At 38.9% G+C, this 22,085-nt stretch overlaps 1 protein-coding gene across 3 annotated transcripts in view; it reads left to right on the plus strand.

The window, feature by feature from the left end:
* RAI14 (retinoic acid induced 14) overlaps window positions 1-17,360 on the plus strand; it is a 47,615-nt gene extending 30,255 nt beyond the window's left edge. For all 3 annotated transcript variants that reach the window (XM_032953419.2, XM_032953421.2, XM_032953420.2), the window contains 9 exons: window positions 1,522-1,703; window positions 2,194-2,228; window positions 6,593-6,715; window positions 9,420-9,483; window positions 9,751-9,854; window positions 10,332-11,348; window positions 12,863-13,012; window positions 14,135-14,200; window positions 15,068-17,360. In XM_032953419.2, the coding sequence (XP_032809310.2) occupies window positions 1,522-1,703; window positions 2,194-2,228; window positions 6,593-6,715; window positions 9,420-9,483; window positions 9,751-9,854; window positions 10,332-11,348; window positions 12,863-13,012; window positions 14,135-14,200; window positions 15,068-15,148 (1,822 nt within the window). In that variant the 3' untranslated portion in view covers window positions 15,149-17,360. The remainder of the gene's footprint in view (window positions 1-1,521; window positions 1,704-2,193; window positions 2,229-6,592; window positions 6,716-9,419; window positions 9,484-9,750; window positions 9,855-10,331; window positions 11,349-12,862; window positions 13,013-14,134; window positions 14,201-15,067) is intronic.
* The last annotated feature ends 4,725 nt before the right edge of the window (window positions 17,361-22,085 follow it).

Below are 22,085 nucleotides of genomic sequence, written 5' to 3' on the forward strand. Positions count from 1 at the left end.
CTGCACACACTAAATAGTCAAGCATTGAATTTACTGACATGAATGTTAATGTGGCATCCAAACATTCAATGGTGACCCATTTAACTTCAGTTCTAAATAATGGAGTTTATTGTGCAAGGGACTTTATTTTGGGGCATAATGTCATAAACTATAGTTATATTTTTGTGAATGCATAATGTAAATGTATGTGTTCGTGATGTGCTCCCAATTTTTGGGTTAATCTTAAGAATTCAACAATCATGCGTAGATGTGAAATTTCGGATCATCTGAAGGTTTTATTTGTTTAAAAAAATCTGAAGAAACAACACAAATATGACATAACTTCTATGCTTTTCACGCCACAAAGTGGTGTTACGTGGCATCAGGTGACATCAGTATTGTTAGCGCAAATACATGTTGCAATAGTACACGATCAAAAGTACCCAAGTCTGAAAATCTAAAAAAATAGATTCTACATATAGGCCGTAGAGTATTTTTCGTACGGACTTACAATCTTTTGGCCTTGGTTGCTGTAGAATAACCATGGTGTCAAGACTGTCTCTAACTAATCTGTATTTTAAAAGGCTTGATTTAGTTTGAATCTATTTGTACAAATGCACGAGTTATTTTTTTTTATATAATAGAAGTTTTAGAAAATGAGTTTATATAACACGTTTGAATAAAACATGGGACATTTTTACATTAGCAGAGCAACTTTGGTACAACCATTGATCTAAAAGTTGTATTTTGTTTATGATGGCGCTTAGTACAATGAAAATTTGGCTACATATATTAGGCCCAGACATGGTACAATGCATTCAAGTACATTATCAACACATTCACATGTTTTAGATTGTAAACACTTTCACAAATCCCATTTAGCTAATTTAATTTAACAATGCATGAGGGTGTTTAAATTTTTTATTTAAAGCTTTCGTGACTGCAGGGATTCATAATATTGGTTCTTTCGGTAAAGTTACGTAGAAGGGAAACGTTTCACCTAAGTTAAGTCTTGCATACACATTGCCAAATTAACAAAATATTAAATGTACTCATCATTACTTCAGATATTATATTCGCAAGAGATGAATGTCAAACCTGTCCCGTAATCCTGTGCGTGTCATTTTAATCCAATGTATGTTGCTATTATCACTTTGCATTCGGAAAAAGTGATAGTGTGTTTTCTGTCACAATATAATGAGTTTCAATTACCATTGGCAATTTTCAATCAGCTACAAAGTTTATCGTACGCTTCACCAAAGCATTGTGAATATATGCCAGAACACTATCGAAGTCAAATGTCATCATCATCCGCACAGGAGAACATTGTAATACATGAGTAATTGTGTGCAATAAAGACATTTTTTGACGGGACCTTTTGGCACACTTTCACGTAAGCAAACGCATGCCAGTTTTTTTTTAATATCCGCACACGTGAAATGAAACACGATCGTTATGTAACACTGTGTGCAGCAGATTCGATTCCATCTATCACGGCGCATTCGTCCAATTGTTTTGTGGTTCTGACCCTGCGGCTCGTAGAACGGTGCTCATGCTGGCCTGTGAGGGAGGCCACTTGGCCACAGTGGAGTTGCTGCTGAAACACGGAGCCGAGCCAATGGTCGTGGACTCGGTAGGGCACAGCGCCCTGCACTACGCCTGTCGCTCTGGGAACCCCACGATGCTCACGCTTGTGCAGTCCGCCACGCGGATGAGCTCGCATGGTGCGTAGAATGGCGCACTCACGTATGCAATGCAGTTTGCACTTTGCAGAATCGTTAGTTTAAAATGTGGCAGTCATCGAAATTAGAGTTTCTACAATGCAAGTGTTGCTTACATTGAAACGTGTTCAAAATATAATTTACACGATAATCGCTGATTGATTAAAGTCACCTTGACCGGGAATCGTACATTTTAAATGCATTTGTTTAAATAATATGTTATCATATTCTTGGTATGTATTGGTGCTGTTTGTAAATTTCAAATGAAAATTGTCTACCATAGAACCATTCGAAGCATTCAATTGGTTGATTGATAGTTGTTTTCCTACATTCCATCTGAAACTATCACTTTTATTAAAATAGTAAATGGAAAAACGAAATTGAGTTTACAAAGAGACTGTATTCGAATCTTCATAATGTTTTATACAAAAATTTATAATACATTGCCAAAATGAGAATTTGATCCAGTGTATTCATTTTTTTTCATTTGCAGCTGCGGAAATAGAGGAGGTAATTGAAAGGAACAAGGTAAGGCTATTGTGTAAAAGTATTGTAATGTTTAAAAACTAGGACATATGTTTGGGATTTTACAGGAAATATTCCTTGCAAATTTAACGATGGTTCAAAGCAGAGCTTAACCAGAAGCAAAGGTAATGGGCATTCACCACATTGTGAAATAATTTGAAGCACTATGTCAGTCCACTGCTGGATGAAGGCCACCTCAATCTATTTCATTATAAGGATTGTTTTCAGCATACTTCACCATGCTGGTCAATGCAGGTTGATAATAAGGGTGTGACCCAGGACTGGTTCACATATAACTTGCCACTTATGTTAGCCATGGTCAGGAATTTAACTCAGGTTGTGAAGTTCACAGTGCAGCAAACTAACCACTGCATCACCCCCCCCCCCCCATTCCCCCACATTGTATTGACTAAATATTGTAAAACATCATTGCATTAAAAACTAGTGTGTTACTCTGTTCAAATATGATATACCAGTTAATGTAGTATCCTAAATCGCACACTGCACAATAGCCATGGAAGACAACATTCATTATGCAAGGGGACATTACAACATTAACAATGTCTGATAACCTCTTCTTTATGTTTTTTGTAGGCTTACAGCACTTTGGGAAAAAGTCAGCATAATGAGCTTATTGAGTGCCTTATGCAAGCTGGGTCTTTGTTGATTAATGCAGTTAAGCAAAAACAAATAGAAAAAAATAACCTTTTATTTCAGTTACTTATCTCAACAAAATATTAATTGAGTGTTTTCTTTATTTATATATATTGTATTGATTTGCTTTAGTATGTAAATGAAATGTGGAACGCAGGTGATGGAGTGCACAATTTAACATGGATTCTTGTCTCAGGAAACACCATGACCTTTTAGTGCTTTCCCTCGGTGCAGAAATTATGCTCATGTAGCATGCTAGGAGGACAGTTAGCATCCAATTGTCTGCAAAAATGCCATACATTAAATTTTGGCTGTGTTAGCACTGATTAGTTATTGGCATTGTTATGGCAACAAGACCAACAACTTTACCATCACAAAACCTTTTGGGGATTCGGTGAGCAGTAGCATATACTGGTACAATGAGGCGTATCGTGACACTTTTTTTCAACACACTCTTTGGGTCTTTCGGTAAAGTCACGTAGATATAAAAATAATACATCACGACGTTTCGATCGCAACACAGGCAATCGTCTTCAGGTGAGAGAGAGAAAGCTACTGAAGCAAGATCTTATATAGGCCTGAGATGGGAGCCCCCTCAGGGTAAGAGGGCAGGGCTAGAGATGGTTTCCCTGATGCTGTGGAAGTGGCCATTGTATTGTATTGCCTGTGTTGCGAGCGAAACGTCGTGATACATTATTTTTCTATCTACGTGACTTTACCGAAAGACCCAAAGAGTATGAATTCCTGCAGTTACAAAAGCTTTAAATCACTTTTTTAAAAGTTATATACTAAGTGGCAATTGTAGCTACACAAGTGCATGTCATATCTACATTTTACGTGAATTTGTATCTCTTTTATGTGAATTTTAACCGACTTGATGTTTATTGTCACTTGTTTTAGCAAGTAAGGTCAGAATGCACTGGAAAGCTATGCCAATATAGACAGCTGGGTTTTTTTCTACACACTTTAAATTCCGTTGTATGAATGCTACGGATTAATTTTTGCAGGCCATTTTTGCACATTGTGAAAATGTTGCATCTGATAAGGATAATGTCTATCTTTTGCCAAAGGCTTGGTCACATCGTTCAGATAGCTTAGCATTGGTTATCTTCAATCCTGGCTTAGCTGTGCACACACACACCATAATGGTACTGAAGATAATAGGGATCGGATAATTAGTATACATACGTGTCCCCTTCTAAATTACTGCTCTGTGATGTGGCCTTGTATTCCTCCACTCACTACTTCTCTGGTACTTTTGAGCAGTAGTTCACGGCTATGTATCCATGTCTTGGAAATGAGAAACTAAATCAGTTGTGTTTCTAATAAGGTATTTAGGGATGAGAATAATCACGTACAAATACATTCCATATAGTTGTATTACAATAAATGGCATTCTGACTTCCTTCTAGTCATGTGACTAATTGTAGCCATTGTCCAAAACCGCCATTGAAGAAGGGATTTTGCTGTAAAAAGTAACCTATTTACGTATTTTTCTTTGACGGCAATGCTATGGACGAATGTGTTGAGTTTTTTTGTCAATTGAAGCAATTGGCGGGACCCCGGGGTCCCATCACTGCCCCGGGGTGGGAAAAACCGCGTAGCGACACGAGTCTTGTTGCCTTACCGACAACAACAAAACTGGTGGTCAATCGATTGGCCTCGTCGAGAGCTACTCGGGGCACTAAGTTTCGTAAAAAGTTGAAAAATTACATAAACACGTTAAATTCACTGCCTGGGGGGCGGGCTCGCCTTGGCAAAGAAGCTGAGGATCGACGGCTGACCGGAGGGCGTCGTCGCCGCGCGCGACTGCGGCGGACGCCCCCCGGCCTTGCGTTTGGCCGGTGGGGTGGCGCCCATCGTGTCGATCGCCGCCTGCTGCTGGCGCTTGTTGGCGCGAGTCTGGGCGGGCGGCGCGTTGCTGTCGGGATCACGAGTGGGCGGACTGGAAAATAATAATTATTGACCTGATTTTTGCGGGACCCCAGGGTCCCGCCAAATGCTACAATTGTAGTCAGTGTTTCTAACTACATGTGTACAATGTGTATCTTCTAAAGCAATCACACTTAACTAAGCTTCTTCGTTATAAATTGCAGAAAATTATTTGATCAACGAACCGAGACAATCCACATTCTATGAAATACACTTTTTTTATTAAATCAAATTAAAACGTGCTCATTAACGGTAACATAGTCACTTTGGTGGTAATACAGTGAGGGAAAAAAGTATTTGATCCCCTGCTGATTTTGTACGTTTGCCCACTGACAAAAAAATTATCAGTCTATAATTTTAATGATAGGTTTCTTTGAACAGTGAGAGACAGAATAACAACAACAAAAATCCAGAAAAACGCATGTCAAAAATGTTATAAATCGATTTGCATTTTAATAAGGGAAATAAGTATTTGACCCCTCTGCAAAACATGACTTAGTGCTTGGTGGCAAAACCCTTGTTGGCAACAAAGGAGTGGCTCAAGAAGAAGCACATTAAGGTCCTGGAGTGGCCTAGCCAGTCTCCAGACCTTAATCCCATAGAAAATCTGTGGAGGGAGCTGAAGGTTCGAGTTGCCAAACGTCAGCCTCGAAACCTTAATGACTTGGAGAAGACCTGCAAAGAGGAGTGGGACAAAATCCTTCCTGAGATGTGTGCAAACCTGGTGGCCAACTACAAGAAACGTCTGACCTCTGTGATTGCCAACAAGGGTTTTGCCACCAAGTACTAAGTCATGTTTTGCAGAGGGGTCATATACTTATTTCCCTCATTAAAATGCAAATCAATTTATAACATTTTTGACATGCGTTTTTCTGGATTTTTTTGTTGTTATTCTGTCTCTCACTGTTCAAATAAACCTACCATTAAAATTATAGACTGATCATTTCTTTTTCAGTGGGCAAACGTACAAAATCAGCAGGGGATCAAATACTTTTTTTCCCTCACTGTATGTATGTGGATTGTAATCATGGTGACTCATGCATTCATGTTTTTTGTAGATTGGTGTGCTTATTTAAATATATTGTCTATCCATTTTAAGAAGTACAAGAAACATCACCTTTTTCATATTCCATTCGAATAAAGGCTGTCAAGAAATCTATTCTTGCAAAATAATAGTGTTAGAGTATATGTTCAGTTCATATAGAATCTACTTTATATGCATAGGCATTTCGGATACAAAATGTAATGTATAGGTATGTATATATTTATGGTCACATTTTGTTATCAATATGTGCTACTAAAATTGGCCAGACATTGCATACAAAATATATACAACTGTGTACATATAGGGATTTAGATTTGCTTCATTTTATTTTCATAGGAGTCATATCCGTGTTTTTGGTTCACATTTTGTTTGTAATTTCACCGGGACCATATGTTAGAAGCATACGGGTAGAAAATAAAATAACATTTTGGTTTTCAAATCCACCATTTGAAAATGTACCTCTCATCGTGGATGGCAACTCTGTTATGTTTTTGGGGATGTTAACATTTATTGGTTATAAGGTCAAAAGCTTCTGCCAACTCCCAGAAAATATTATTGCATGGGTTTTTACAAAATTATGGAATCTTTAATTTAGGTGTCTTTTCTTTTAAAGACATGATCAACTGGTAATATAGAGAAACCTTCTAAATAGTATATGCAATACCTTTTATTTCAATGCAATTTTCATCAACTATACAAAAAGAATGCTTCTTATAATCCAACATTTGTATTACAGGTACTTGAAAAGACAAATGAGGCGTTAACAGAATCGTTGGACAAAATGCAGACGAAACAGCTCACGATGACACGGAGAATTCAAGAACTGGAATGCTTGCTTGAAGAAAGCAGGCATGAAGCGGTGCGTGCAGTTTACTTGTCTTTTTGGGTCGGTGGGTGAGCGCAACATGTTTTACCATGTGCCAGTCAACTGCCTCTATCCCAGCATCCCTCCCTAGGTGGGAGTAAAAGAGTGGCCCAGTTTGGGTTGCTGTTGATGCATCTGGTCTATGTAAATACGTTCAGATAACTCCTTTTCTGTTTGTACTTTTATAAACGTTGAGGATCTTGACTTAAAGCTTTCGTGACTGCAGGAATTCATACTCTTTGGGTCTTTCGGTAAAGCCACGTAGATAGAAAAAATAATAAAAGTATCACGACGTTTCGATCGCAACGCAAGCAATCATCATCAGGTGGCTTTACGTGGCTTTACCGAAAGACCCATTGAATACGTTGAGGATCAATTTCAAATATAGGTTCTCTGAACCTTCATATTTGTGTTTCCTTGAATTACACAAAATATGTACATTGCACTATGAGTCAAAAACACCAACCTGTCAAATATAGTGGCATCGCCTTGCCTAGTAGCACGAATTTTCCCCATTCCTTTATAACTTGCTTTGTAAGTCTGTTATAAATATTTCCATTTGACAGTTTTCCTAATTTTATGTCACTCTACCCTATGTCTGCCTGTTATTTAGACCTGAAACTAAATGATCAGGATGTTTTACGAAGTAGAACAGTTCTATTCTCTTCTTGTTTATGGCAATTTGTTCAGAAGCTGCTAGCCACGAGAATTCTTCAGGAGAGAGTCTGTGTAGTTTTGCTATTCCTTCATTGAAGGAGCGCAGACTACGGTGGTTTACTATATGGTCCATAGTTTTGGTTGCACGGCCATGGTCACATTGTGACTTCTATTTCAATTTCCATTATGAAGGATGTGTGTTCATTGGCCTGTTGATTTTCTGATGCAGTTGATGGTTTCACCAGTGTCTTTGAAGAATGTCAAAGACAGGAGGTGTGTTCTTTGTGATTCGACTGAGGTGGTTTTTCTGGATGTCCTTGTTGCTCCACTCTGTTCTTCAGCATTCTTCCGGATCTGGATAAGATTGTAGGATGGTAACAGCATGAATCCTGAAGGGGGATGGGGACTTGAGTTGATAGTGAGGTACCTTTTTGAGGTCTTGGGTGATGGAGCAGTTGTCGTTGGCAAGAAAGCATCTACACTTCTTTGCAGTTTGCATGTCTCTTTGGATATTGGGTGATGGAATGTTCGCAAGAACAGGGAGCCAGGAGAGTAACATGCACCTGGCTGTTTATGGTCATATAAGGAATTTGTCTCATGCTGACGACCATTCCTCAAGTTTCTCTCCGGCATCCTGAATAGCCCCATTGTGTGTGGTGGCTATTGAAGTCACCCACGTCTATAGCTGTGGTGGCGATGGAAATTCTTTATTCGGGGGCTTATATACATTGATTACAATCACATGACCAACTGCGATGGTTATTATTGATGTGTTGTCACTTGTGATCGTAGACTTAAGAACATAGTTATTTTGGCCTTGCCTGATGAAGGTATTGAGGTGATGTGGTAGGTTGCAGCAATAAGGATGTACCCATTTATTTTTTTATCACTCACCATCCACGTGCTGTCGTCAACATGCATCCTCTGTAAGGCGACAACGTCATTGTTGTTCTCCATTAGGTTTCTGGCCAGCAGGTCACATTTAGGTGTTGAGAGGCCTTCATTATAGCTGGGTAAGTTGGGACACTCACAGACCTCGTCCGATTAGTTTCCGGCCTTTAGAGCGGCCTTTTTGGCATTGATCTCTACTGATCCTATTTGGATTTGAATGAATTAAGTTCATTCGGCCTAGATGGCGGTTAAGGTCACGTGAAAACACGTAACAGGTGTACCACGAGAAGGCTACCATCTCCCACATAGTATAGTCATTAAAGGGTAAGATACAAAGTATAAAATAATTCCAAGTAGTCGTGGTGTGGCAGCTTATTGAGGAGGTATCTTCACTGATTGGTATAATATTTATTTCAATAATTGTGTGCAATGTGCCATTAATTGGCCATATGACTGTCCTACCAGACAGTCTCGTCCCTTCACCTGATGAAGGCCGCTTGTGTTGTGGCCGAAACGTCGTGAGAATATTATTGTGTTATTTTATTTTATCAATTTATTATTTTATTCTCATTCTACGTGACTTTACCGAAAGAACCAAAGAAGATGAATCCTTGCAGTCACGAAAGCTTTAAATCGAAATTTGGCCATATGACTGTTTTTATCTTCACTTTCCTCTTAAGTTAATGATGCATGCATTTTCCTTGCTTCTGAGATATTCTTGATATATATATTTTTTAAAATAAATGTAATTACATAGCATGATATAAATTGCATACCCGTATATATTGTTTGTAGTAATATCCTTCTAGTTTACACACAATGAATCATGTAAGAAGCTTTGCTGTCGATTCATGCAATTTGGGTGAACGTAATCGATGATTTTTTTACAGCTGAATTAATTTTCTTTTATATTTAAAAAATGCATTTTTGTTAATTAAATAGACTGTCCTTATATTGTAGTACTTGAATATACTTTGAGATTTAATCATTGTATTGAAGTAAGGCGAGCTAATTAAGTGGCACATTACCCTTCATAATGCAGTGACCCTAGATTATTTCAGGAGCATATTAAAGACACGATATTTGTGTTAATACTCGACGTTAATTTGATTCACGGTGCAGCATGCACATTGATGGGTCTCTGTTTCAGGCAAAACGGACTCCACATGGGTCACCTGTGGATTCAACTGAGCGGGGCGAACACGGGGTGACAGGTAATTTGTCTCTTATATTTCATTCAACCCTGTGAGTGATGCTGTATCATTGCATGTCCAGATGTATTTTTTCAACCACACCTCGTGTGAGACAATCATTCAACTCAGGCCAATGGGGTGTGAGCAAGTGAAAGATAACTTTTTTTTCTGGAAGATTTACCATTGGTGTTTTTTTTTAATTTGAAAAAAGGGATGTACAAAAACTCTCGCTGTGCTTGGCAAAATTGTAAATTTTGGAACAAAATGTACATTTTGTGATCTCCTCAGGGCACGAAATGGAACAAGAAACTATGACTTGTGATTCCAACTACAAAGCAGTTCAGGAAAGTGATTTTACAACTCAGCACAATATCGAAACAGAAGAAGGCAAGGTAAAAAAATCAGTGTTCGCTACCGAAAACAGTGGTCTTGTTTATTGTGCAAATGAAAGATACTTCAGTATTTTATCTGAGTGCTGCTACCAATATATGTGTACAGTGAGGGAAAAAAGTATTTGATCCCCTGCTGATTTTGTACGTTTGCCCACTGACAAAGAAACGTCTGACCTCTGTGATTGCCAACAAGGGTTTTTGCCACCAAGTACTAAGTCATGTTTTGCAGAGGGGTCAAATACTTATTTCCCTCATTAAAATGCAAATCAATTTATAACATTTTTGACATGCGTTTTTCTGGCTTTTTTTGTTGTTATTCTGTCTCTCACTGTTCAAATAAACCTACCATTAAAATTATAGACTGATAATTTCTGTGTCAGTGGGCAAACATACAAAATCAGCAGGGGATCAAATACTTTTTCCCCTCACTGTATCTACATGCACCCTAATGCATATTTTCCCTTTTCTCCGTCGTAGATTATGACTGTTGGAGTTCAAAAAAACAGATCTGATATGGATCAAGAGTCCCCTGACACATTTACCATTTCAGAGGCCAATGTTCAGAGTTCTTTTTCTACTTGCCAATTGCCTTACCCATCTAATTTCCAATCTTTCGATGAAACTTCAGAGAACGTTACAATTGGAAACAGCATCAAAGGACAAAGACCAAATGGATCGGGCTTGAGTAATCCTGTCAATGTGGCCGATAGTACAAATCAAGAATGTCTCCTCCAGACTGGGGAGCAAAACAAAGAAGATAACTCATTAACAAACTTTCCAGAAATTCTAAATCGTGCAGAAAGTTTGGTTCCGAAAGAAGATGCACCAGTTGATAAAAACATAAACTTGTTGTCACATGAAACAGAGTTTGCAGAGGCAGTAGCTAAAGTAAACACAGAACACATCTCTGACATTCATACTGTGAAAATGCAAGATTCAAGGGCATCACAGCTTCAATTATGTCCAGAAGAAAAATCAACTAACAGGAAGTTTAATGGAGGAACAAAAGGGCACAAAAGTGGTGATTTGCAAAGTGAAGACATGTCCAAGGGAGTTGATTGCCACAGCACAGATGTATCAATTGAATCAAATGAAATGTGTGTTCCAGGCACAAAGACAGATAAGCTATCGTCCTATTCCTCTGAGGTTGGAGATGTTAATTGCATGACCAAGGGTGGGAATGAAATCGAAATGGTCTCTTACGTGGAATATTGTAATATGAAGGCTTCTTTTGATGTGGAGTTGAAGACCCTGACTAAGAAACTGACAATTCTTGCCGATGAACACAGCAAAGTGAATATTGAGCTGAGCCAGATAAAGTGCTCCCATTTAAAGTCACAGCAGGAAAAGAAAGGCCTGCAGGCACAAGTCCTTTCCCTTGAGAAGGAACAAACAAGACTTCTGCAGCGCCACAGCGAGGCGCAGAAGGCTACTCAGGAGCTCAATAAAACCAAACATGAACATCAGCGCGTGTTGCAAAGAAAAGAGACAATGGTTCGTTCAAATCAGCTAATGTTTGCACTTCAGATAATGTTTTGCTTGTCACACAATTGATTGTGTTTAATCTGTGTTGCTTCAAATGCTTGAATGGTCCGTGCAAATGTCATATTATTCGATATGCATGTATTTTTAAAGGTTATTTCGAGTGTAAGTTTTATTCTGAAATTGGCACGCTACAAAGTGCAGTGTAAGGTGGCAGTGTGTGTATATATGTTGGTCATCATCCACTCTTATCGTTGTAGCCCATTCAAAGAGCTGAACCTGGGTTGCATTCTCATGAGGTCATTGTTATCCCTATTATTAATATTTACTGATGAAGCAGTGACATGTGAACCAGTATTTGTCTGACAGTGTACGTACTACATGTGTAGCTTTTTCATCTGCCAATTTGTCTCCTACAACATCATTTTTAAATAAATACCACCATCTACTGAACCAAGACATCACCATCATCAGCCATGGTCAGTCCACTGCTGAATAAAGGACTCCCCAAGCTACCGCCACCACTCTCATGGTCCTGTGACATTATAATCCACTTAACACCCACACACACAAACTGACTGCACCATTCCATCTTCCCTCTGACCGTATTCTTTGATATGCCCCTTACCTTGCCTGCCACTGTCATTATTCTTTACCACAATCCCATCTCGTGAGGTGCGTCTTTCCCAAGGTCATTTACCTAACTGTGTGGATGATGTAACTTCTTCATGTGTTATTACACGTGCAACTTTTCATCAGCGAAGTTTTACACTGCAACGTTAACATTTTGAGATGAAATGCTGCCATCTACTGAACCAAACCAGAACTATAATATCTTTGCAGCATGGTCAACACAAATAGGGATCACAGTGGATTGATCGTCCATAAAAAGTGAATAATAATAATGATCATGCCTTTTAATTAACCAAGATAGCCTTGCTGAGTCTCAAGGCTCTTTTTAAGGAGTGTGCTGCGTTGGGATGCTTGGCCAATTTTATGAATGGGTGATTTTGCCTTTGGGAGGAAACCTGAGTACCCAAAGAAAACCCACCATATGAGGTGGTATGATGTAACTTTGCACAGATTGATTCAGGAACTCACTTAGTCCTGACCGCATCCTATCCCAGAAGGTTTGATATTCTCACAAATCTACCTGATCCACCAACCCACACCTCGAAAGTGGTGCTGGATTTAAAAATGACTACAATTGCTCCAAAGTTATTGCATGCTTCGAAAATGCACTGATGAGATTGGATGTTGTGCAGGTGCTGGGTGTACTTTTACATCATGGAACTGTGAGGGAGTGCATGGAACTTGGGGAGGCCTTCATAGCTTTGGATTTATCATGGCTTCTCATGATGAGATTTTTTTTTTCAAAATCACATTGTGCCACTTGAACAAAAATGTATACATAAATTACCTTCAGCTGTAGACTCTTTATCAGGGTACATGTCAAGCATGTTTGTTCTTTATATATTTGGTAGACCCTCGATTTACTTTTCACGCATAATTGTACGACCTTGCAGATTGAAGACCTTCAGAAAGAGGTTGGTAAACTGAGGCTGGCTCTCAACAGTCTCTCCAAGCTGGCATACACATCAAGTGGGAGCAAGCGAGCAAGCCAGCAGGCAGAGAGCCTACAACAGCAGCTCAAGCTGACCCAACAGCAGCTGGCGGTGAGAGCTTTTGGCATAATAGCTTAATAAAATAAATACTAGTGGTGGCCTGGGTGATTTAGGGGTGAGTTTACTGTGCCAACACCGTTGAGATCTCAGGTTCCTGGGTTCACATCCGGGGTCCAGCCAGCGATGATGAAAGCCAGTTCTCAAGTGTAGATCAGAATCTGAATATGTATTTATACTGGAGGAATCCGATGAGCTACGAAGCTTTTTTTTAACAAATGTGCAGTAGGGGCGGGTAAGAACATTACAACAGCAAACAATAAAAACACGAGAGTGTGGAAAAGTACAAGAAAGGTAAAGAAATTGTGGCCCTAATATCTGGATAAACATTTCACTTAGAGAGATTCAGAATAAGTTATATATCTCATGACATAATGTCAATAGCACTGTTGAAATAAATCTGGGCAAAATTTTAAATATACTTTATTTAAAGCATAAAACAAGGAATACAAATTACAACAGCAAAGTTGTAAGAATAAGTATTTTTGTAAAAAAATCATAATTTTTACAACCATTTATTTGTGTGTGCCTTTGTGGTTACAGTACATTGGTGTAATGCTTGCATTGATCTCAAGGGCTTTAACAGTCATTTATGCCCAGCCATCAGTCACTTTGTGCTCATTACTATTAGCTGGCCACCTACAGTGCTAATATAATTTTTCATGAAATTGGTAAAGTCTTTGCTCTTTGTTGCTTTGGAGCTCAGCCAAATTATGTCTGGAACAAGCTTGAAGTAAAAGGTCAATCAATTTTACTATGCCAAAAGGCTATTGTTGCATCCTCTGACTTTATTCTTCAATCACCCAGCTCCCTTCGCTCCGAGGTTCTGTATGACACAGTGGACACTAAGGTTGGCCACCTCAATTACATTGACACCTGTAAGCAAGGCCAATGTGATCATTTGTAATTTGTGTTCAGCAATGTTGGGTACTTAGCAGAAAACCCACGTTAAATTGGCACGTTATTCAAATGCATTGGTGTTTTTTTCTTGACGAAACTTAAATGAGTAACGTGTATATTTGTGCATTTTAGTGTACCTTTTCTCTAGATGACAATACGAAATAATTTGCTGGTATTTTTATCATTCAAGTTTCGCATGAATATTTTTGTTGTCAGGCGGCAGAGAGGCACCACAAGGATGTCGTGTCTGTCTACCGGATGCACTTACTCAGCGCTGTGCAGGTGAGTATTTTAATGTACAAGAAATACAGACATGCAGTGAATTTATATCATGTTAATATATATATACCAGTGAAATTATTTTGGTGGCAGGGCGGTGCAGTGGTTACACTCGGCCATCACAGCAAGAAGGGCCTGGTTTTGATTCCCAATTCGGCCATTATTCTGTATTGAGTTTGTATGTTCTTCTACCATTCTGCATGGGCTTCCTGCAGGGTCTCCTGTTTACTCTCATTGCTAAAATAACAAAATATTACTAGTATTGGCCAAATAACCCAATTCTGTAAATTTAACAGCAAATTAATAAATTGGCATTAGCAAGACTTGGCAGGACCCTCCTGAAAAAGAGTTGAGATTCGGTGAGGTTTTCTTGGGTAAATACAGTAATCCCTCATTTAAAGTGGTAGTTGCATTCCTGAAAAGTGAAAACCGCATAAAGTGAGCAATCACTGTTACTGAATCACATTTGCACTATAAAATCACCCTGAAGTCATCCGTATTATACCGGTCAGCTGTGCAGCTCAAGAAAGTAATTCATCGCCAACCACTTTGAAACCGTATTATAACGGTGCGCATTCCACATTTTGCGAAAAGTGTTCTCTGATAGAAGAAACACGTTATAGTGAAAACGTGTTGCGTTAATACGTGTTAAGCGAGGACTTGCCATAAGCATAATAATAATGAATATACAGTGTACATTGTATGTATGTTGAACTTCTTTTGCACCGTACGTAGCCAACTGTGCTAATCGCACAACAAACTAAACACAAAGCAGTTCTAAAGAAATTCGTTTTCAATCTAAATTTTTACATCCTGTGTTTTACATACTATATCCCTAATGCGCATTAAATTACTCTTCCCATCTGCCAGGGACAGATGGATGTGGAGGTACAAGAGGCACTACGGCAGATTCTCAAGATGCACCGAATCCACAAGTCTGACTCCGCGTGATTAACAACCATTTCATAGCAACGCAGTACAAGTGTCTGCTTACAGCATATATTGAAGTCATCTACTACATGAATTTCTACCAAATATTTTGTATTAAAAAAAACAACAGTTGTGGCTTATTTTAGATATTGAATTGCTTGAATTTATTTTATATAAAGTTTTTTTTTATATCTATGAAATGCTTGGCATTCAAAATACAAATTTCATCTGCTGTTAGAAGCCATACTATAATTATTACGTTCGTTTTGTAATGTTATTGTGATGTGTTGACCATTATAAAATTCACATTCATATACCTACATGCAACATGATTATACCATAACTCATTTACACTACTCGCAGCATTTCTCAAAACAAATTATTACCTGTTATTGCCTGTTATTCTTGCATTGTTATTGTATCGAGTGTTAACAATAACATGGCAATAAAGACTCACAGTGCTGTATTAAATAACGCAGTGTATCCAATTACGTATTTTGTAACAATCAGAATACGTTACTATTTGCTTTGTCTTTTAAGGTATTACATCTTCCAGCATATGGCAAGTCGGTTCAAATTACACATTTCCATATTTAAGTTTGTGAGCCATGTGATAGCTTCGGGAGTAGACTGATACTTTCCAGTCCACCAGAGAGCAGGCGTAGAACGAAGTTGTTCACGATGCCGATCAGTTCATTGTTTGCTTCGGCTTGCTGCGGCCACTGCCCTGTAGGTCATCATCTTTTAACGTTCCACTTTGCGGAAGAGGCGTGCGCAGCGACCGGTTGCTCTTTTTAAGCGGTTGATAGAACCACGCGGAGCAGTGGTGGAACCCTCCACGGTCTTTGCCAGCGGTCATCAGTTGGACCCCCGCTTCATCCAATTGTCTCGCGTGGCGATCCCAGATTGGTTTCTGGGATCTCAGAATAGTTTGTGAAGGGTGAAGCAGCTGGCCTTGGTGTTCCAGGAGGTCTGGTTTAATGTCACAGAACCGGCAGTTGGTTTGCTGCCATGAAAGGACCGTTTTTTTTCTTCTGACGGAATAATGCACATCTTGAAATCGAATATATAAACGATATATAAACGATATCCAAAAAGGCAAAAGTGATGATATTAGGCGTGCAATGAGACACTTAACAGGTGGGATGCGTGTCTCTACAAGACAAAAAAAACCTAGGTCATGACCTGTCTCTCTAAGTGATGATAGTTGACAAAAGCAGTGATCGACTGCTAGCCAAGAGAAGAATCACAAATGAGAGAATGACCCAAAAATAAGATGAAGTGATGACAACACAGCATATGGTATAGGAAGGATAATGGTAACTGAACAGAAGGAAATACCGTAAGGATGATAGCGATGATGGTGATGATGATTCATTTAGCAGATGATTTGGAAAATGTATAATTACGACCACAATGCTAATTTTCATGATTGCTCGATTGTAATTTCAAGTTTTATATAGAAAGAAAAAATGCAGGTTAAATTGCAATCATGAATATTAAATATATATTTTACCAGGTAAGGCCCACTGAGCTATATAGCTCTTTTTCAGAAGTGACCTGACCACGAATGATAGCTCAACAAAGTAGCTTATATGCACTAAACGCGACCACGGGAAACCCCAAATACACTGTACAGGCATCGAACCCACGACCTTTATACCAGGCGAGGTAGTTAACATCTCACCACCGTGGCTCACAGAGATGACCGCGATACTAAAAAGCAGACAAGTTATTTGTTGTGAAAAAGTTAATTGCATAACTAAATTATTATGAAACATTTGTATTTGGACATTTTTCTGAATTCCCGAAGGATTTTCACAGGGACAGTTTTATGTGGCACAAAATTAATATAATTTTTTTTATTACTTCAAAATACATGAGCAAATAATTTACTTTTAAATTACCATGCAGCGTGACAGCTGCAAATGGTAATTGGAAAATGTTATTTGGGAATCTTATTCTTTGGTAAGCATTGAACATTTTTAAAGCCATAGCTCACCAGCAGAGGGCAATGCCTTTCTTGTATTGCAGTACCATGGATGGATGCCCTTTGCGTAATGTCAAAGCAGCACACAATTCAGGCTTCATATTTTAAGTCCCACTATTTCCTTTTGAATGTGCTACATCATACCACTCAATATTGTAACGCATAATTTTGCATTGTGGGCGGGGTGTGGTTGGGGCAGAACTTTTTGAAAGTTTATAAATAAAAATAAAATATACAAGTTTATTTGAAGGCATTAAGACACTTTTGTTGTTTTCAAAGTCGACCCTCTAATACAATTTATACGCCACAGATTTCCCACTATTTCAGCTGTTACGAACTAATTGAGTGGGAGTTTATTTTGACCAAATAATAAGAGCAATTTCCAAACTACGTAATCTTCTGCGGTTGAGGCAGAGTGCCACAGGATTTTGGGCTTGATTTGGTGGGATTAGCTGGCAGGAAACATGGGGAGGAGGACGGATTACCGTCCCTTGCCTTGGGCGTGAGCCCCAGATAACGGCATCCCAAAAGGACGCTGCTACCTTTTTGAAAATGGAACTCATCAGCCTTCCTATTTTATACTTTACCTTCAAAGAGGCTAAGCTGCTTTAACAACTGACAACATATAGTTTTTTTTTTAAAGGAGGGTTTATAGGCATAAAATAATTGAATAGAGTATTAAAGGGCAAAAAATACCACTGAATTAGACTTTTTTTTAAACTTAGTACTTCCCAGAATGGAATCTGGTTCCAATTTATACGTGTCATAAACTACAGTTGCATTTATTTCAGAAAACAATATTGGCATGCAATTTTAAGTTGCCTCTTCACGTTGAAGTTTAGGTTTTTTTCAGGGCTGGCTGGAGAACAGGAATAATATAGTTGGTATGTTTGTGCAGCTGCCTAAGTGCAGTATGCAGGGTAGATCTCAGATTATTTGTTCGTCTCTAACAAAAAAATTTAATCAAAAAATTATTCTACAAAAAGCATCCCACACTTAGTGCTGACTGTTATAAGATGAAAAGAAAATGTAGAAATATAATGTTCCTATTGTTCACATTTCCTGTTTGAAGTTGCTTTATAGGTATACTGAAAATGTATTGAAATACATTGCAATTTTACATCAAAATACCAAATTTGTATGTCTTAACATTTTTTTAAATTGCATTTTGCAATGGCTTTTTAGCCATCGGAATCATTCCAATAAAAACATATGACATTGGTGTAAACACGACATGAGAAAGAGCTTATTTATTGCCAGATAAGAAAGCATGACAAAATGTTCTTTCAGAGCTAAAAAAACCCACTAATTTATTTCCCTTCATGTATAATTCAACCTGGTTGCTCTATGATCATGATTGTTATTACGACAGTCACTTATTTATTTATATAAGAGGGAAAAAATCTGCTTGGCTGAGGTTTATGCCTTTTTCTTGTGCCTTAAACCCTCAATCTGCTTGCCAATGGCTTAATCACGTCCCCTGCACTATTGTCATTGGCTGTGGTTGCAGAGTGCTGCGTATTAAACCCAGGCCCGTCACATTATTTTCTCAGCCGACAAGCCCCGAGGGACCCTTTAATCCTTTCAAAACAAGCAGTGCGCTTGACACACCAGGAACCAGACAAGTAAGCTCGCCTTGGTGAAATGCTATACATTGCTGGCACAGTTCCAAGAAGCATACAAAATGAGGCGAGCGGTGTCGGCCCACATGGGCAATATTTCACAATAAAAACAATTTTGAGAAGTGCCACTCATTAAAGTTAACATCATTGGCAGCAGAATGTTCCAGAGTGGAGACCTATAGCATTGGTTTTGAGTATCAAGGAAATGTACGTTGAAAGCAGCCGCCCATAATGGGTCTGTTTGCTGTTCTAAACACTGTGGGTGGCCTTTAAACATTTGATTACACTTCTGAAAAAAAATGCCTAAATACGCCAACTTCTTGTGTTAAAAAATAAATATTACTTTCTTTGGGTGCGCCATAGTTATAAGGATTTTAACGGACAAAACGATTTACTTCGAAAGTATTTGGAGAAGCATTAAGAAAATAAGTCATTACTCGAATACTGAAGCATGCAGTGAGTAATAACGTGTGATGTGTTTTTCATTACGCCTATTACCGAGTAGTGACATTCAAAATTACTTTGGGCATAGCACGTGGGAAAATTTGGTTTCGTATTAGGGAAGGGGAAAGCTTCTTCAGAAAATAAGCCCAAGACAAGCACGCCTATCGTGCCACAAGTTGATTGCAGGTAAACCATAAAAAAACTGACAAGGCATTCCTCTTATAAATTAAAAAGCCCTGTGGCTCTGAGCCCGTAGCCAACGTCTTGATATTTTCCACGAAAGCCAAACTAATATTCGAAAGGTTGCTTTACATGTATTTAAAAAAAGCTGTAGCACAAGTGTCTATTGCAAATGCCTATTATAAATTAGATGTATAACGCGACGTTTTAATATAGTATTTCTTGTGCATCTTACGTTTATTTTATGAGCACACTTTTTAAAGCTTTACAAATTTCACTCTTGGAAATTATTCATAGTGGTCTGAGCGCAGGACTTCACTGATTGGATCTGCACAATAATATATTTACTGAATTCTCGTAATTACTTTCATCTGCATAAATAATGAACAGAGCTTTGTCAAAACTAGTATTACACACAAACTCTGCACATCTGATTGCACGTTCAGCAGCTGACACTTGATCGGTGTAATGCCTGAAATCAACACACAAGAAGCTTAGGGTGCCTTAAGCCGATCAAATCCCGGGTGGCAGATGCGAAGGATTTGTATTATGAAACGGTCATGTGTGTGTGCCAGCGCACTGCAGGCCTTACAACAAAGGCTTAAAGCGGACGTCTGCAAATTGTATTCAGACCAAGGCGTTCCCAGGTAAATGCTGAATTAGATTTCCATTTGGTCTGTGCTCCTGACACCACGCTCCGTAATGAGTCATTATTTCAACGCATATTCACTTTTTTTAATCACAGTTCGGGTACTTAATTGTAGAAAAAGCTGTTTATGATCATTATATAGGCAGATAGGCGATTGTTCTGATTGTATATATTGCACTTATTTCGCACCGTACATAGAAAACCCTTCCACAGTGTTGGGTTGTGCAAGGATCAAAGTGTGTAGCAGTCGTGATGAATTCGCATTTACCCTACAATGCCAAATATTTGTGCATTGCACAACAGAACACGGACAATGTATTGAAAACATTATATTGCTCTTCCATTTCCCTAGCCAAATTAATAATGGATTAAGGCTTTCATGCGGGATAGGTATAACTATTATATAAAGCACACACAGTGTGTTGTTGTTCAATGTTGATGAACGCCGACTTGTGATGCCAGTTTGGCTCAGATGCCCTGACATTTGAGCTGCATTAGAACTCTTGACAGCACACCTGAAAGCTGAAACTGCTGAGTGTTAGCAGTGGCTGCAAATGTGATGGATGTATACCGAAGGTTGCATGTACTCTACGGACTGTTACTGCTAACATAACAAAGAATATGCATCCTAATTCAGCTGCAGGATAGAAATGAACAGAGAATGGGGCTCCGTTTTGTGCACATGCCATATGGCTTGACCTACTAAAGTATGCGTAGTACAGAAGTGGAACAATTCAAATGCATTTGTGTGTCTTGTTATTCTAATTTGGTTGGAGTAGGAACAGATTGTATGAAAGCCTCAAGCCAAGAGATGAAATACTGTAATTCACCACGGCTCTTTTAACTTTCCCTCGATAGGTGCGCCCAAATAGATCAAAAGGAAACGAGAATTAATTATTTTTTTCTATTGTATTGCCTCGTGCAAAAGGATAAATGGCGGCGTAACACCCTGTTTTCTATTTTGACATGCCTTTCGAAACACCGTGGACATCAGCCGTAGAACTATGAATCTCCGTCTTGCAGAGCAGAGCGACAGATGAGAGGAGAGCGCTGTGAGCAAATTATCGGCACGTGCATTCAAACCAACGCTCACTGCACTTGTCACAGTTGAGATCAACTATAGCGTACTGTGCAAATTAAAGCCTGCACCATTGTTTTGCAATTAAACTTTCACCAACGGTATACAGCCAATGTTTTATTATTTAGCGACATTAAAATAAATATTTTAGTCGAGTCAATGAGATCCGTCGGTGTGCAAGAGTGAGATAGACTGCGCCATAGCAGAACCATCAGGAATTGTGATGGTGTGAGGAGACATTCATCCAGCAGCAGATACATGGCTATGTAGTGCATACGTCACCCAATCTACCATAGGCAAACATGAATATGTAGGTGGCCAGTATATATGAATATACATGAATATGTATGCTGGCCCCACACGTATTGTGAAGGTTTTAACGGCTGATTCACTGGGGAGTGTAATCTAACTATAGCTCCACAAAATGGTATTTGGGAAGGTTTCTTCTTTGTTTTGGATCTTCCCTTGGAAACTGTATTGGCAGAGATCTCGCTGTCAGATTATGAGTTTCTCCAGTAAAACGTGAACTGTCACTGCAACATATAAACACAGCTTAATTGTCAATTGCAATTGAGCTGCATTCTGGAAAATTACTGCTAAGATGGTTATTAGATTTGTGACGAGACGACAACAATAATAATGTCAATTTGTAATTCGCACAGTATTTGTTGGCTCTCAAAGAGAGAAAATAAAATGACTCGGGAGGCACAAGGAAGCACAGACAAGCAGGAAAGGCCCCCCCCCCCCCAAGCTCTGTGGTCCTCTATGTGTTAAGGTGTTATAGGCCAAATAATGACGATGTACACGTGTGAGGAAACCGGAGCATCCGAAGAAAACTCGTGCATGTGAGGGGGCGACTCTCTATCCTGTACAGATGGAACTGGTGGGAGTTTGCCTATGCTGTACCGCCTTTTGCTGGCAAGCGAGGATATTGGCACCTCGACTCCAATGGAAAGAGAGCATCACAACATTTGTGTGATCCATCAACCTTCGCC

Source organism: Petromyzon marinus, chromosome 13 (genome assembly GCF_048934315.1).
Source record: "Petromyzon marinus isolate PM22_M1 ecotype Great Lakes invasive population chromosome 13, UKy_Petmar_22M1.pri1.0, whole genome shotgun sequence".
Taxonomy (NCBI): domain Eukaryota; kingdom Metazoa; phylum Chordata; class Hyperoartia; order Petromyzontiformes; family Petromyzontidae; genus Petromyzon; species Petromyzon marinus.